The sequence below is a fragment of the Ovis aries genome, chromosome 7, assembly GCF_016772045.2.
Source record: "Ovis aries strain OAR_USU_Benz2616 breed Rambouillet chromosome 7, ARS-UI_Ramb_v3.0, whole genome shotgun sequence".
In the NCBI taxonomy this organism is placed as follows: domain Eukaryota; kingdom Metazoa; phylum Chordata; class Mammalia; order Artiodactyla; family Bovidae; genus Ovis; species Ovis aries.
Genome location: NC_056060.1, coordinates 11,659,839 through 11,673,925, shown reverse-complemented (window position 1 = coordinate 11,673,925; position 14,087 = coordinate 11,659,839). Strand labels below are relative to the sequence as shown.

The 14,087-nt window shown below is 39.4% G+C and overlaps 1 protein-coding gene across 2 annotated transcripts in view; it reads right to left on the bottom strand.

The window, feature by feature from the left end:
• TXNDC16 (thioredoxin domain containing 16) overlaps positions 1–14,087 on the bottom strand; it is a 96,733-nt gene that overhangs the window by 11,709 nt on the left and 70,937 nt on the right. For both annotated transcript variants that reach the window (XM_012180726.4, XM_012180728.4), the window contains exons 17-18: positions 7,857–7,941; positions 6,112–6,250 (exon numbers count right to left, since the gene is read on the bottom strand). In XM_012180726.4, coding sequence (XP_012036116.3) covers positions 6,112–6,250; positions 7,857–7,941 — 224 coding nt within the window. The remainder of the gene's footprint in view (positions 1–6,111; positions 6,251–7,856; positions 7,942–14,087) is intronic.

Below are 14,087 nucleotides of genomic sequence, written 5' to 3'. Positions count from 1 at the left end.
AAAGAATCAGCCTGAAATGCAGGAGACACAGTTAGATCTCTGGGTTGGGAAGTTCCCCTGAAGGAGGGCATGGCAACCCACTCCAGTATTCTTGCCTAGATAATCCCAAGGACAGAGGAGCCTGGTGGGCTACAGTCCGTAGGGTTGTAAAGAGTCCAACACGACTGAAGTGACTGAGCATAAATAAGGAAGCCTACTGCCTCTAAATTAAAACTAAAACACAAGGTAGGGGAGCTCATGGGTGATTTTAGGAAGTGATATTTGACCTGGGCCTTGGATAAGGAAAAAGAGCTTGACAGACTGAAGTGTGTGCTAGAGTGCGGATTCCAGATACAGGGAGCGGAGAGGCGAATGAGAGTGCAGACAGGTGTTAGGCATACAGAGTATCTGGGGAATAGTGATAGTGAAGTGTCCCAGACTCAGGCAGGCCAGAAGCAAATATGGCTGTAAGACCATGTGGGAAAATGACTAGAGAGGTTTTCTAGCCCCCGGGAATACTGAGAAGATTTTGTACCAAACAAGTCACATGGTCAGGCCTGTTTTAGATGACTGACTAGAGTATGAATTTGTGGAGAGATGGGCCAGTAGTGGCAGGCACTGCTCTCTCCCGTCAGAAAGAAAGACTAAGAGTTATGTGAGTTTAGTTAAGGTTAGAAACTCAAAAGTTAGGACTCATCAGCTGGTATAATGACCCATATAAGTTATGGGTATAGATACTAAGTCTCCCAAAGAATGAATGTAGCAAAAGAGGAAAAATTGGTTGAAGATGTAATTCTAGAGCGGCAAGACGGCTGAAGGTATACCTGGAGAGGACGGAACTGCAAAAGCCAAAAGAAGAGAGAATCTTAAAAAGGAATGGCACAATCAAGGGTTTTGATGGCTACTCAAGAGGCTACTCAGAGAAAAAGAAAAGGTCATCAGATGTGGTTACTGGAAGATGACTGTTGGCTATTTGAGTATATAAGAGACTATAATTATGTGTGTTCCCATATTCTTATTTATAGTAAAAGCACAAAAATGAACTCAATGTATTTGAGAAAAGTGCTAAACATATTACCCAACAAATAGTTCTAAGTGTGACAGCCTTAAATATACTATTGCTTAATTGTAATACCTACATAGTTAATTAGCATGTAATTAGCTATGATCTGGGGCTTCCCTGATGACTCTGATGGTAAAGAATCTGCCTTCAATGCAGGAAACCCAGGTTCAATCCCTGGGTTGAGAAGATCCCCTGGAGAATGGAATGGTTACCCACTCCAGTGTTCTTGCCTGGAGAGTTCCAATATTCTAGCCTGAAAAACTACAGAGGAGCCTGGTGAGGGGGGCGGATGGGGCGGGGTTATGAAGAGTCAGACACAACTGAGTGACTACCACTTTCACTTTCAAAGATATTCAAGACACACTGTCAAGTAGACAAGTGTATACAGGAGCCTGGAGGGCAGGCCCAAGGTCTGTGTTGGCCATATGAATTTGTGAGCCATTACATAGATGGTATACATGTCATTCTCTGGGCTTCCCAGGTGGCGCTAGTGGTAAAGAACCTGCCTGCCTATCAGGAGACATAAGAGATGTAGGTTCAATCCCTGGGTTGGGAAGATCCCCTGGAGGAGGGCATGGCAACCCAGTCCAGTATTCTTGCCTGCAAAATCCCATGGACAGAGGAACCTGGTGGGCTACATACAATCCATGAGGTCATAAAGAGTTGGACATGACTGAGCAACTAACATTTAACTAACTATAAGCATTATTTACCTGGACTAATTTGTCATCAGGTTCATTAAACTAAAGTTTGATGTTATATAAAAAATGTTTATCATCTGGCCATCCTATGCTCTTTTCTATCCAGAGGGAGTCTTTCTAGTACCTAAGGGCAGGCCAGAAGATAGCTTACTCCTAGCTAGCTACTGTATACAGTAAAGTATGTATACAGTATACAGTATACTGGATACAGTACAGCTGTATACAGCTCTTGACTTAAAAGCTCTAACACAAAGCAGTATTAGGAAATTTAACAACAGCTCTCATGGAATTTTTTTACGTTTCAGTTCAGTTCAGTCACTCAGTCGTGTCCGACTCTTTGCAAGCTCATGAATTGCAGTACGCCAGGCCTCCCTGTCCATCACCAACTCCCGGAGTTCACTCAGACTCACGTCCATCAAGTTGGTGATGCCATCCAGCCATCTCATCCTCAGTCGTCCCCTTCTCCTCCTGCCCCCAATCCCTCCCAGCATCAGAGTCTTTGCCAATGAGTCAATTCTTCGCATGAGGTGGCCAAAGTACTGGAGCTTCAGCTTTAGCATCAGTCCTTCCAAAGAAATCCCAGGGGTGATCTCCTTCAGAATGCACTGGTTGGATCTCCTTGCAGCCCAGGGGACTCTCAAGAGTCTTCTCCAACACCACAGTTCAAAAGCATCAATTCTTCGGCACTCAGCTTTCTACACAGTCCAACTCTCACATCCATACATGACCACAGGAAAAACTATAGCCTTGACTAGATGGACCTTAGTCGGCAAAGTAATGTCTCTGCTTTTGAATATGCTATCTAGGTTGGTCATAACTTTTCCTCCAAGGAGTAAGCGGCTTTTAATTTCATGGCTGCAGTCGCCATCTGCAGTGATTTTGGAGTCCCCCAAAATAAAGTCTGACACTGTTTCTACTATTTCCCATCTATTTCCCATGAAGTGATGTGACCGGATGCCATGATCTTCGTTTTCTGAATGTTGAGCTTTAAGCCAACTTTTCACTCTCCTCTTTCACTTTCATCAAGAGGCTTTATAGCTTCTCTTCACTTTCTGCCATAAGGGTGGTGTCATCTGCATATCTGAGGTTATTGATATTTCTCCCGGCAATCTTGATTCCAGCTTGTGCTTCATCCAGCCCGGCATTTCTCATGATGTACTCTGCATAGAAGTTAAATAAGCAGGGTGACAATATACAGCCTTGACGTACTCCTTTTCCTATTTGGAACCAGTCTGTTGTTCCATGTCCAGTTCTAACTGTTGCTTCCTGACCTGCATACAGATTTCTCAAAGGTAGGTTAGGTGGTCTGGTATTCCCATCTCTTTCAGAATTTTCCACAGTTTATTGTGATGCACACAGTCAAAGGCTTTGGCATAGTCAATAAAACAGAAATAGATGCTTTTCTGGAACTCTTTTGCTTTTCCATGATCCAGCGGATGTTGGCAATTTGATCTCTGGTTCCTCTGCCTTTTCTAAAACCAGCTTGAACATCACAGAGTTCACGGTTCACATATTGCTGAAGCCTGGCTTGGAGAATTTTGAACATTACTAGCATGTGAGATGAGTGCAATTGTGCGGTAGTTTGAGCATTCTTTTGGATTGCCTTTCTTTGGAATTGGAATGAAAACTGACCTTTTCCAGTTCTGTGGCCACTGCTGAGTTTTCCAAATTTGCTGGCATATTGAATGCAGCACTTTCACAGCATCATCTTTCAGGATTTGAAACAGCTCAACTGGAATTCCATCACCTCCACTAGCTTTGTTCGTAGTGATGCTTTCTAAGGCCCACTTGACTTCACATTCCAGGATGTCTGGCTCTAGATTAGTGATCACATCATCATGATTAACTGGGTCGTGAAGATCTTTTTTGTACAGTTCTTCCGTGTATTCTTGCCACCTCTTCTTAATATCTTCTGCTTCTGTTAGGTCCAGACCATTTCTGTCTTTTATCGAGCTCATCTTTGCATGAAATGTTCCCTTGGTATCTCTAATTTTCTTGAAGAGATCTCTAGTCTTTCCCATTCTGTTCTTTTCCTCTATTTCTTTGCACTGATCGTTGAAGAAGGCTTTCTCATCTCTTCTTGCTATTCTCTGGAACTCTGCATTCAGATGCTTATATCTTTCCTTTTCTCCTTTGCTTTTTGCCTCTCTTCTTTTCACAGCTATTTGTAAGGCCTCCCCAGACAGCCATTTTGCTTTTTTGCATTTCTTTTTCTTGGGGATGGTCTTGATCCCTGTCTTCTGTACAATGTCACGAACCTCATTCCATAGTTCATCAGGCACTCTATCTATCAGATCTAGGCCCTTAAATCTATTTCTCACTTCCACTGTATAATCATCAGGGATTTGATTTAGGTCATACCTGAATGGTCTAGCGGTTTTCCCTACTTTCTTCAATTTGAGTCTGAATTTGGTAATAAGGAGTTCATGATCTGAGCCACAGTCAGCTCCTGGTCTTTTTTTTTGTTGACTGTATAGAGCTTTTCCATCTTTTGCTGCAGAGAATATAATCAATCTGATTTCAGTGTTGACCATCTGGTGGTGTCCATGTGTAGAGTCTTCTCTTGTGTTGTTGGAAGAGGGTGTTTGCTCTGACCAGTGCATTTTCTTGGCAAAACTCTATTAGTCTTTGCCCTGCTTCATTCCGCATTCCAAGGCCAAATTTGCCTGTTACTCCAGGTGTTTCTTGACTTCCTACTTTTGCATTCCAGTCCCCTATAATGAAAAGGACATCTTTTTTGGGTGTTAGTTCTAAAAGGTCTTGTAGGTCTTCATAAAACTGTTCAACTTCAGTTTCTTCAGCATTACTGGTTGGGGCATAGACTTGGATAACTGTGATATTGAATGGTTTGCCTTGGAGACAAATAGAGATCCTTCTGTCGTTTTTGAGATTGCATCCAAGTGCTGCATTTCAGACTCTCTTGTTGACCATGATGGCAACTCCATTTCTTCTGAGGGATTCCTGCCCGCAATAGTAGATATAATGGCCATCTGAGTTAAATTCACCCATTCCAGTCCATTTTAGTTCGCTGATTCCTAGAACGTCAATGTTCATCCTTGCCATCTCGTTTGATCACTTCCAATTTGCCTTAATTCATGGACCTGACATTCCAGGTTCCTATGCAATATTGCTCTTTACAGCATTGGATCTTGCTTCTATCACCAGTCACATGCACAACTGGGTATTGTTTTTGCTTTGACTCTATCCCTTCATTCTTTCTGGAGTTATTTCTCCACTGATCTCCAATAGCATATTTTGGGAAAATATATCCCTAAATTTAAGCTTGGTTAAGAAGTTATGATTTATTCTAATTTTCCTCTTTATAGTTTTCTGTATTATCTGGGGAAAAAAGCTAACATCTTATAAAGATTTCAAAAACATTACACTATCGATGTGCTACAGAGACAGTCATTTAATAAAGTCATTAAAGACAAAAATGTTACTTTAATAAATAATTTAGAAAACTGCATCCTAAAAATTTTAATGACTTGATTAATTATAAACTGTAACTTTAATTAGGGAAGGGGAATTAGTGGTACTGAGGCCACAAAATGACTTAAAGAACACATTCTTTAGCCTAAAATGTAATATTGTTTAGAACAAAAGACAACAACAAGAGGATATTCATTCAGTATTTATAGTTGATAATACTGCTCCCATGTCACTTTAGAAATGTAGAAAAGCATCAATTTATAATATTCTAGCTGTGTTTAATATTAATGTAAAACAATCAAAATCAAGAAATGCAGGTTACATCTGTTGTACCTTTAAATCCACTATTATACAAAGCAGGCATCAGAAAAGGACTTTGATAAAACATATTTTTCTCTACAACAGTGTAAGCAATACTAGCTAACATTTGCTGAGTGTTTACCAGGGGCTGCCGTTTATGGGGTCGCACAGAGTCGGACATGACTGAAGCGACTTAGCAGCAGCAGCAGCAAACACTGTACACAGAGCACTGAACACCCATTCTCGTTCAGCCCTTACAATAACCATTTTACGCATGTGGAGAGACGCTTACATACAGCCAGCAAGGAGGCAAGCGAGGACTGGAACCCTAGCATGCCGCCCTCTGGAATCCAAACTTGCTTCATGCCAAGTTTCAGTCCAGATGGAGTACTTCAACCGGCCATTAGCCACAAGCATCTCAGCAAGAAAAATAATTCAAAGACATGTAAACTTTTGGCAGTGGATTAAAGAAGCTGTATGCATGATGGGTGAATAATAAAACAGAGCAACCCACTGAATCTAGAGCTCACCAAACATCATGCTCTGTGCCAACAAAAGATGGAAAACCATGCATTAAAACACACACAGTTTTAACTGCTCTAGATTTTATTTCAAACATCCTTATTATATACTCACAAATGTTTCCAGTGATGCATTTGTTATTATTTCAACTATGTCTTGCACATGGACGTTAACTAATGGAATGCTCTCTATTTTGCCTTCTTTGTGTCTGGCAAGCAGCAGGGCTGGAAGAGTTACGGTATATTTACTTGACCTGTGGAGAAACGGAGTATTAAAATTCCCAACCGAAATACAGCAAGTCATCAAAAACATGAACAGTCAGGCAAAGAAGTCACAATGGAGGCAGCAAATGGGAAGCCCTACTAAGAAAAAAGAAAAAAAAAAAATTTCCAGGCGAACTTAGCTCTTATGTGAGGCTATCTGAGCAAGTTCAAGAGCCTTGACAACCTAGATTAGAAGAAAACAACAGATACTAATCTAGCCAGATTTTTCTTTTTCTAGACAATTCACTCATCAAGAAAATGTCTAAACAGGACTAGGAACACAATGAATGGTTCTTAACTTTTTGGACTGCTCACCAAACTGCTGAGCAAGGAGATAGGCATTTATGAGAATAGGCCTATATTTGCCAGGCACTATACCAGGTGCTCCTAGTTATGTTTTTATTTAACCCTCAGAATGGCCCTATAATCCTCATTTTACAGATGATGAAAGAGTGATAAATAGCAGAGACAGAATTCACACTGAGGTATTCCAGATACAGAGTCTGAGCTCTCTCCACTGAAAGAGAACCTGAACTCTGCTTTCTCCTACCACTACTTTTGCTAACTAAACCTAAAAGAAAATCACAAAACAGGAAAAAATGCCTGTGTGAAATTACCAGTGATATGGTAACATTTATATTATGTAAAAACTTAATTCATGCTAAAACAAAGTATAAATCTGAAGACTGAGCTTTCTACTGCCCAGTCTTCAGATTACCTGGAAGGTGCTCTTAGTGGATGAGTCAGTTATAAACAAAACATACTCTGAAAACTACTGGTCTAGAAGACAGTGGGTGATTATCCATGTGTCAGTTGAATAGGTCTCATATTCCCTAAAAGTCTAGAGTTCGGTATTCACTTTTCAGAAGTCACTGATTTCTTGGATAGAACAGGAGCTCAGTTATCAAATGCGTCACCAGTGTTCAGGATGAAAGATTTAATTAAGCTCAGAAATCACAATTGGAAATAATATAGTCAGAGGGTAAGAAACACAAACAACTCCATGTGCATCTGAAGATGAGTCATTAGTGTAGAATGTGACGTCTAAATTTTCAGTTCATTCATTCTGCAGCAATTGAAATATTTGATAGTTTACAGGAGCCCCAAATTCTACAAATAAAGCAACTTAAGTGGCTAGAAAAAGCACTGCTTAAGTGTATGTCTACAATAACAAAAGTAAGTAGAACTATCAGTTCACCACCTAAAACTCTGGGAGAAATATGTAAAAACTCTGATTTTTATGCATACCTTGACGGCAAATCAAAACCCAGACACTCAAGATGTGAAATTCCTTAAAACTATAACTACAAAGAATTTAAACTGCAGGTAACAGAATCCAAAGAGGAAAGATTTTATAGGAAGATGAAGTGCTATGAATCCAATGTTGCCTCATGGGGGTCTCTAGCCTAAAGAAGAATTTTGAGTATGTAAAAATTCTAAATAGCCAGATAGTGCTTTACAGATTTTCCCAGGATGAAATTAAAAATTTAGCTATGTTGCTGCCCTATTTTCCTTAAAAAAAAAAAAAAATCATGTGAAGACAGGTAATACATTATTTTGCAAACTTCCTCCTCCCTAAAATTATAATACACTTACAGTCTCAAAACATCTTCTTGGGAATAAATTCCTGTGGTAACATATCCTTTTAGGTAGCTTCCTGCTTCAGTGAACTCTTCTTTTGCTATAAATATACAAACAAGATAAAAATCTGAAACCTTTAAAGTTATATGTGCTATTCAACTGATGAACAGATTTATAGATGCTGCTGCTTTATTATTAATTATAAATATATTTCAGTGTAGACCTTGTAGCTTCCCTGGTGGTTCAGTGGTAAAGAATCCACCTGCCAAAGCAGGAGAAGTGGGTTCAGTTCCTGGGGAAGGAAGGTTCCCTGGAGAAGGAAATAGCAACCCATGCCAGTAGTCTTGCCTGGAGAAGTCCATGGACAGAGAAGCCTGGCGGGCTACAGTCCATGGGGTCACAAAGAGCTGGACATGACTGAGTGACTAAACAAGTGCAGACTTTACATACCCTGTTGGTTCTAAAATAAACCTGTGTTATCATGACATTTGATTATTATTAAAATGTATGTTAATATAATGCAACATATACAATGTACATAATGTAATGTTCTGAAAATAAATGTACTCTAAAGGTACAGTTGACCCTTGAACAACATTGAGTTTGAATTCCCAAGTCCACTTAAACATGAATTTTTTTCAATAAATAGAGTACCTGTATTTTCATTTTATAGACATTTAAACTAGGTGTGGGGAAAGGTTTATGTTCCCCATAAACTCAGAGATGGGGAGATCACAATGGGGAGATGGGGAGATCTCAATCAGAGATGACAAATATGGGGAACCAAAAGAAGGAGGGTTTGAGTCCTAATTCTACCCAAACTGACTGAGCGTCCTGCCCTTGGGTGGATCATTTATCAAACCCATTGTTTTTAAGGCAGAGACAGCAGCATGGAGATTTTTCACTGCACAGGGGGTCAGCAACCCAAACCCCCTCGTCTTCAAGGGTCAACTGTAATTTATAAGATTTATAGGGTTCTGATCATACAGATTTGTTACATAAATATTTGTTGCCTTTTAATCTACTTCTGCTGGTGCTGCTAAGTCACGTCAGTCGTGTCCGACTCTGTGTGACCCCATAGACGGCAGCCCACCATGCTCCACCGTCCCTGGGATTCTCCAAGCAATAACACTGGAGTGGGTTGCCATTTCCTTCTCCAATGCATGAAAGTGAAAAGTGAAAGTGAAGTCGCTCAGTCGTGTCCGACTCTTAGTGACCCCATGGACTGCAGCCCACCAGGCTCCTCAGTCCATGGGATTTTCCAGGGAAGAGTACTGGAGTGGGGTGCCATTGCCTTCTCCATAATCTACTCCTAAGGCAAGGTAAATGGAGACAGCTGTGCTACATGGAGCCTGGAAAGACAAGCAGGTATGTGAAATGATGCACGCCTTATACCACAAAACCTAAAAGGACCTATATGCATAGAAAAAGACAGAAGACTGGAAATTCTAGTCCTCTGACAGTGTCTGTGTTAGGGTTCTACAATTATGAGGGATTTCCATCTTCTTTTTTTATTTCCTGTATTTTTCTGTAAGGTGTTTTTATTACTTTTGAATTTTGATTAATTTGTGTATTAGTCTTGTCCCATTTGTTATGATATGCATATTCAAAATAAGAACTATTATCTCTGTAGGTTTTGTGAGTATCTTTTCATAAATAATAGCATATTCTGGATCTTACAACCCAGAAGCAAGTCTGAATTAAACAGCTATAGACTAATGAGAAAAGAGCAGAGATGGACTTTTGTAAATGATGTATTCTTGCCAGCTGAACGTCAGATGATACCTCGGCTGGCTGCATGAAATGTTCATAGCAGTTCAAATAGAAAAACAATGATGGGAGAACTGAATCATAAAGCACCTAGAGGTCTGGGTATGCTGAACCCAGAAGATCTGTCCCTTAGCAGTCAGTACTATATTCATGATGTGAGCACCAACACTGTTAACACTGGGTAATCACCAGATTGTCTAAAAATGATGCATGCTTTCCACAAGACTGAGAAACACTGTAGTAAAGCCACTTACTAGGATGGCAAGATCCACCTGGAGGCAGCACTGAGAACTCATTTATAATCATAAATTTAATGAGAAATGAGTAATCCATGAAAACATTTTCTTTAGCCTGTGCTATACCAAACTAGAAAAGATACATAAGAAAACAAGGCAATGAGAAGGAACTGAGTGCCTACACTCTCGTTTCAAAGAGAAACTTCTCTAAATTCTGATCAGTAATTGATGCCTGTTACCTAAAGCAGTGACATAATGGAACCTATTTTAGTGCCTTCTTTTTAAAATAAAAAACAGCGGGGAAAGATGCTAACATTCCATATAATTTGCTCATTCATAAGATTCTAAACTCATGAATATGTTTCTTGGAAGGCTCTTCATGAGTCTGCTGCTAAGTCACTTCAGTCGTGTCCGACTCTGTGTGACCCCATAGATGGCAGCCCACCAGGCTCCCCCGTCCCTGGGATTCTCCAGGCAAGAACACTGGAGTGGGTTGCCATTTCCTTCTCCAATGCATGAAAGTGAAAAGTGAAAGGAAGTCGCTCAGTCATGTCTGACTCTTCGCGACCCCATGGACCGCAGCCTACCAGGCTCCTCTGTCCACGGGATTTTCCAGGCAAGAGTACTGGAGTGGGGTGCCATCGCCTTCTCCGCTTCATGAGTCTACTTGTTCATAAATCCTAAGAGTTCCTTGGGGAATGGGAGTATTTAAGACTGTAGACCTCAGATCTATATCCGTTTCCACTAAATCAAAGTATACATTCCCCTTTGAATGTTTGAAACCAGGCACATTCTCCTCTTTGGTGAAAACTGCCATGTATGTCAGAATATATGGCAACCCAAAAATAAGGAAATGATCAGTTATCTAAACAAAATGTTTTTTAACCGCTATAAATATACTTGAGATGTAATATTAATAGTGACTTATGGTTGTTTTAACTTTAAGCATATTCAATTGCATAAAATAAATACATTAATTTAGCAATACTGCTTCTTTCCCCTGTTACATTTTATTACATAGTTATATTTATACACACACATATGTAGATTCATCTGTATTTTAGCTCTGTTAGCAAGAGGCAAGAACACCCCAGTAACTAAAAGCATTCCTAACCCCTAGATCTCAGCTTTTAGATTCAATGTCTCACTAAAAGAAACTGGATTCCCTGGAGAACTGGCTGATTCTAGGAATGGGGCTGGGAACATTTTGTGGCAAAAGGACATTCAAAAAACAATGGAGACATAGCAAAAGGTCACAGGTACCAGGGATGAGGGGGAAAAAATGTATAATAGAATGCAAGGGATCTTAGGACAACCTGAGCAAATTAATGATAGCGACTGATTGTAATCCATTGAATAAAATAAGAACTCAGGTAACTATACTGATAAACAAATGAGTAGTGTGCCAACTAATAAAGGTAGAAGGAATAATGGAATTGGAAATTGCCCACTTGGCAACTATCACAGTAATACCTCTTTCAGGCAGTGAGTGGATTCTAAAACCGGTATGCAAAAGATGAGAAACAGGACATTTACAGAGTTTTAAATTCTATTCCCACAAGGTATTTATTAACTATAAGGCGAAAAGTAGTAACTTTCTAGTGGAGGGTCCTGAAAAATACATCAGCAGATAAAAGAGACATTTCAGCTTTCATGGGACTCACATTAGTCTTCAAACCATTAGAATCTACATGAACAACAATTAGTATCTCATACAAAAACTGCTCAGCAAATGCTGCTAGTTAGCATTTGTGAATATAATCAAAATGAACATAAAAATTTTATGGATTCATAAGAGCCCTTTATTGTTTTATGTTTTCTCAGTAGATGCTGAAAATCCAACAACTATTGCAGGACAGTTTTTGCAAACAAAAACAAACAAACAAAAAAGAGGAACTAATAACCTGACTTAAAAGTCTTAGAAGCAACCAACCCAGTAAAAAAAGCATCATATCCAGACTACACCACCTTTATGTATCAATACTTCAGCATCATGCTTTTGAAGTTTGTTGAGAGGTAATCATATGTAAATTTTATCATCGTTTGTATAGAAATATGGTCAAGTACAGGGTTTCTGGGGGTCATGCAAGTGCCTAAGTGGAAAAGAATCTGCCTGCCATTGCAGAGATGTGGGTTTGATCCCTGGGTCAGGAAGATCCCCTGGAGAAGGAAATGGCAACCCGCTCCAGTATTCTTGCCTGGGAAATCCCATGGACAGAGGAGGCTGGCAGGCTACGGTTTATGGACTCACAGAAGAGCTGGATACAACTTGGCGACTAAACAACAACACACTGCTCCTTATGTCGATCTCTAAATAAAATACATACGTGTATACACACATATATGAAAAATTCCTCTCAGCAAGTACAATCAGAGAAATATTTTCTCTACGGGTGACTCAGCACCCTAACTTGCATTTTGCCATTTATTATATAATGATGATAAGTTGGCAAAAATTTCATCTTTGTTTCTATTTGCTACCAGATAGCTCAGGGTTGAGTTTTAGGATCACGGCATTGTTTCTAGGTATTCTACCTAATTATCTCCTACTTTCATTGCTTGACTCTTATCCTTGTTTTAATGATTTTATTGTATTTGTGCTTTTTATTATCTAAAGACTAATTCTGTTCTGAAGGAGGCCCAGTGTAAATAATAAACAAGAACTTCAGGACACCACGTACCTGAGGTAGGAAGAAAACAGTCAATGTGGCTGAAAACACTTGAGAAAGGGAAAAAGGAGTAAAACATAGACTCATTTACTTTATGATTTTTCATAGAACAGAAATTAAAAAGTTATGCCCTCTGGATTTTGCCTTCCAAGATGGTAAGCCACATGGCACATATTAACAGTCTTATTCTTCTTTCTAGTGAGTTCTTTTTTTTTTTTTAATTTTGAAGACAAAGTAGAAAGAAAAAATACTAGACAGCAATTTTTAGAAAGCAAAATTTAATAAGAATCAATAGTTAATAGTATCAACTATATACAAGTATAATGCTGGACACTGGGGATCTTCTTCCCATACAAACATTCTTAAAATATTTCATTCAGATTTTGAAATTCATCTTAAATAAAAGAAAAATGAAAGAGGAAGTTTGCTACATAAATGGAAACAGCATGAGAATGCCAACTAAATATTGTTACTTGCCATCTGCCTCTATAAGGATGAGGTAACCAACCATTTTAGTTGTGTTTAGTTGAACACACCCTGAAAGGAGTTTGGGGTGGAAATCAGGAATGAGGCACTCTGCACTCTGGGAAAAATTGGCAGAACAAGCCTTCAGATAGATATCTTCAGAAGATTTTATGGACACAATTTCTTGTATCTTTTCATGTCTAGAAAAGCAGCACTAAAATCATTAACAGAGACATCTGCTCCTTGTGACTAGCAGCAGTCTTCAGTCAAAACATGTGCCTGACTGCATGTAATCCTCTTCACCACAATTACATATATTCTGCCTCCCTACTCAGCTCTTCAGAGCAGATCCCCAAAACTACTGGAGAGGTTGGCTCCAGGCTATAATCATTTTGCCTCCAAATAAAACTTAACTCACAACTCTCACATTGTGCTTTTTTTTTTTCAGTTGACATGATGAAGAAAACACTTTTTGCTACCCATTCAAGAGGTCATCCATCTCCAAAGCCAAGAGAATAACATTCTAAGCAACACCACTGGTTAGAATAAATGCCCTGTGACTCTCTCTTTAAAACTTATTGAAAGACACAGTCCTTTGAAGGACAGAAAAAGTAAAGAGAGGCAGTTTAAGTATAGAGAAGTTGTAATGTTAGAAGAACACTATAGCCAACCATGTAGAGAGAGTTCTAACTGCTCAGTTGTGTCCGACTCTTTGCAACTCCATGCGACCCACCAAGCTCCTCTGTCCATGAATTCTCCTGGTAAGAATACTAGAGTGGGTATTCCACACTCCAGGGAATCTTCCCAACCCTGGGATAGAACCCGGGGCTCCTGCCTTGCAGGCAGATTACCATCTCAGCCATCAGGGAAGCCCACTGGTGGGCTTATGATACTATGGAAAACCAATGATACTATGTAAAACAAACAAATTAAACTTATTAGTATAAGCATTGTATCAAAGCTGAAGGCAAAAGCATTAATTTGAAATGCATCAAAAATAAGATGAATTAGTTTTCTTAGGTTAGTCTCCCAAGGAAATAAAAATAAAAGCAAAAATAAATATGAGACCTAATGAAGCTTACAAGCTTCTGTATAGAAAAGGAAAC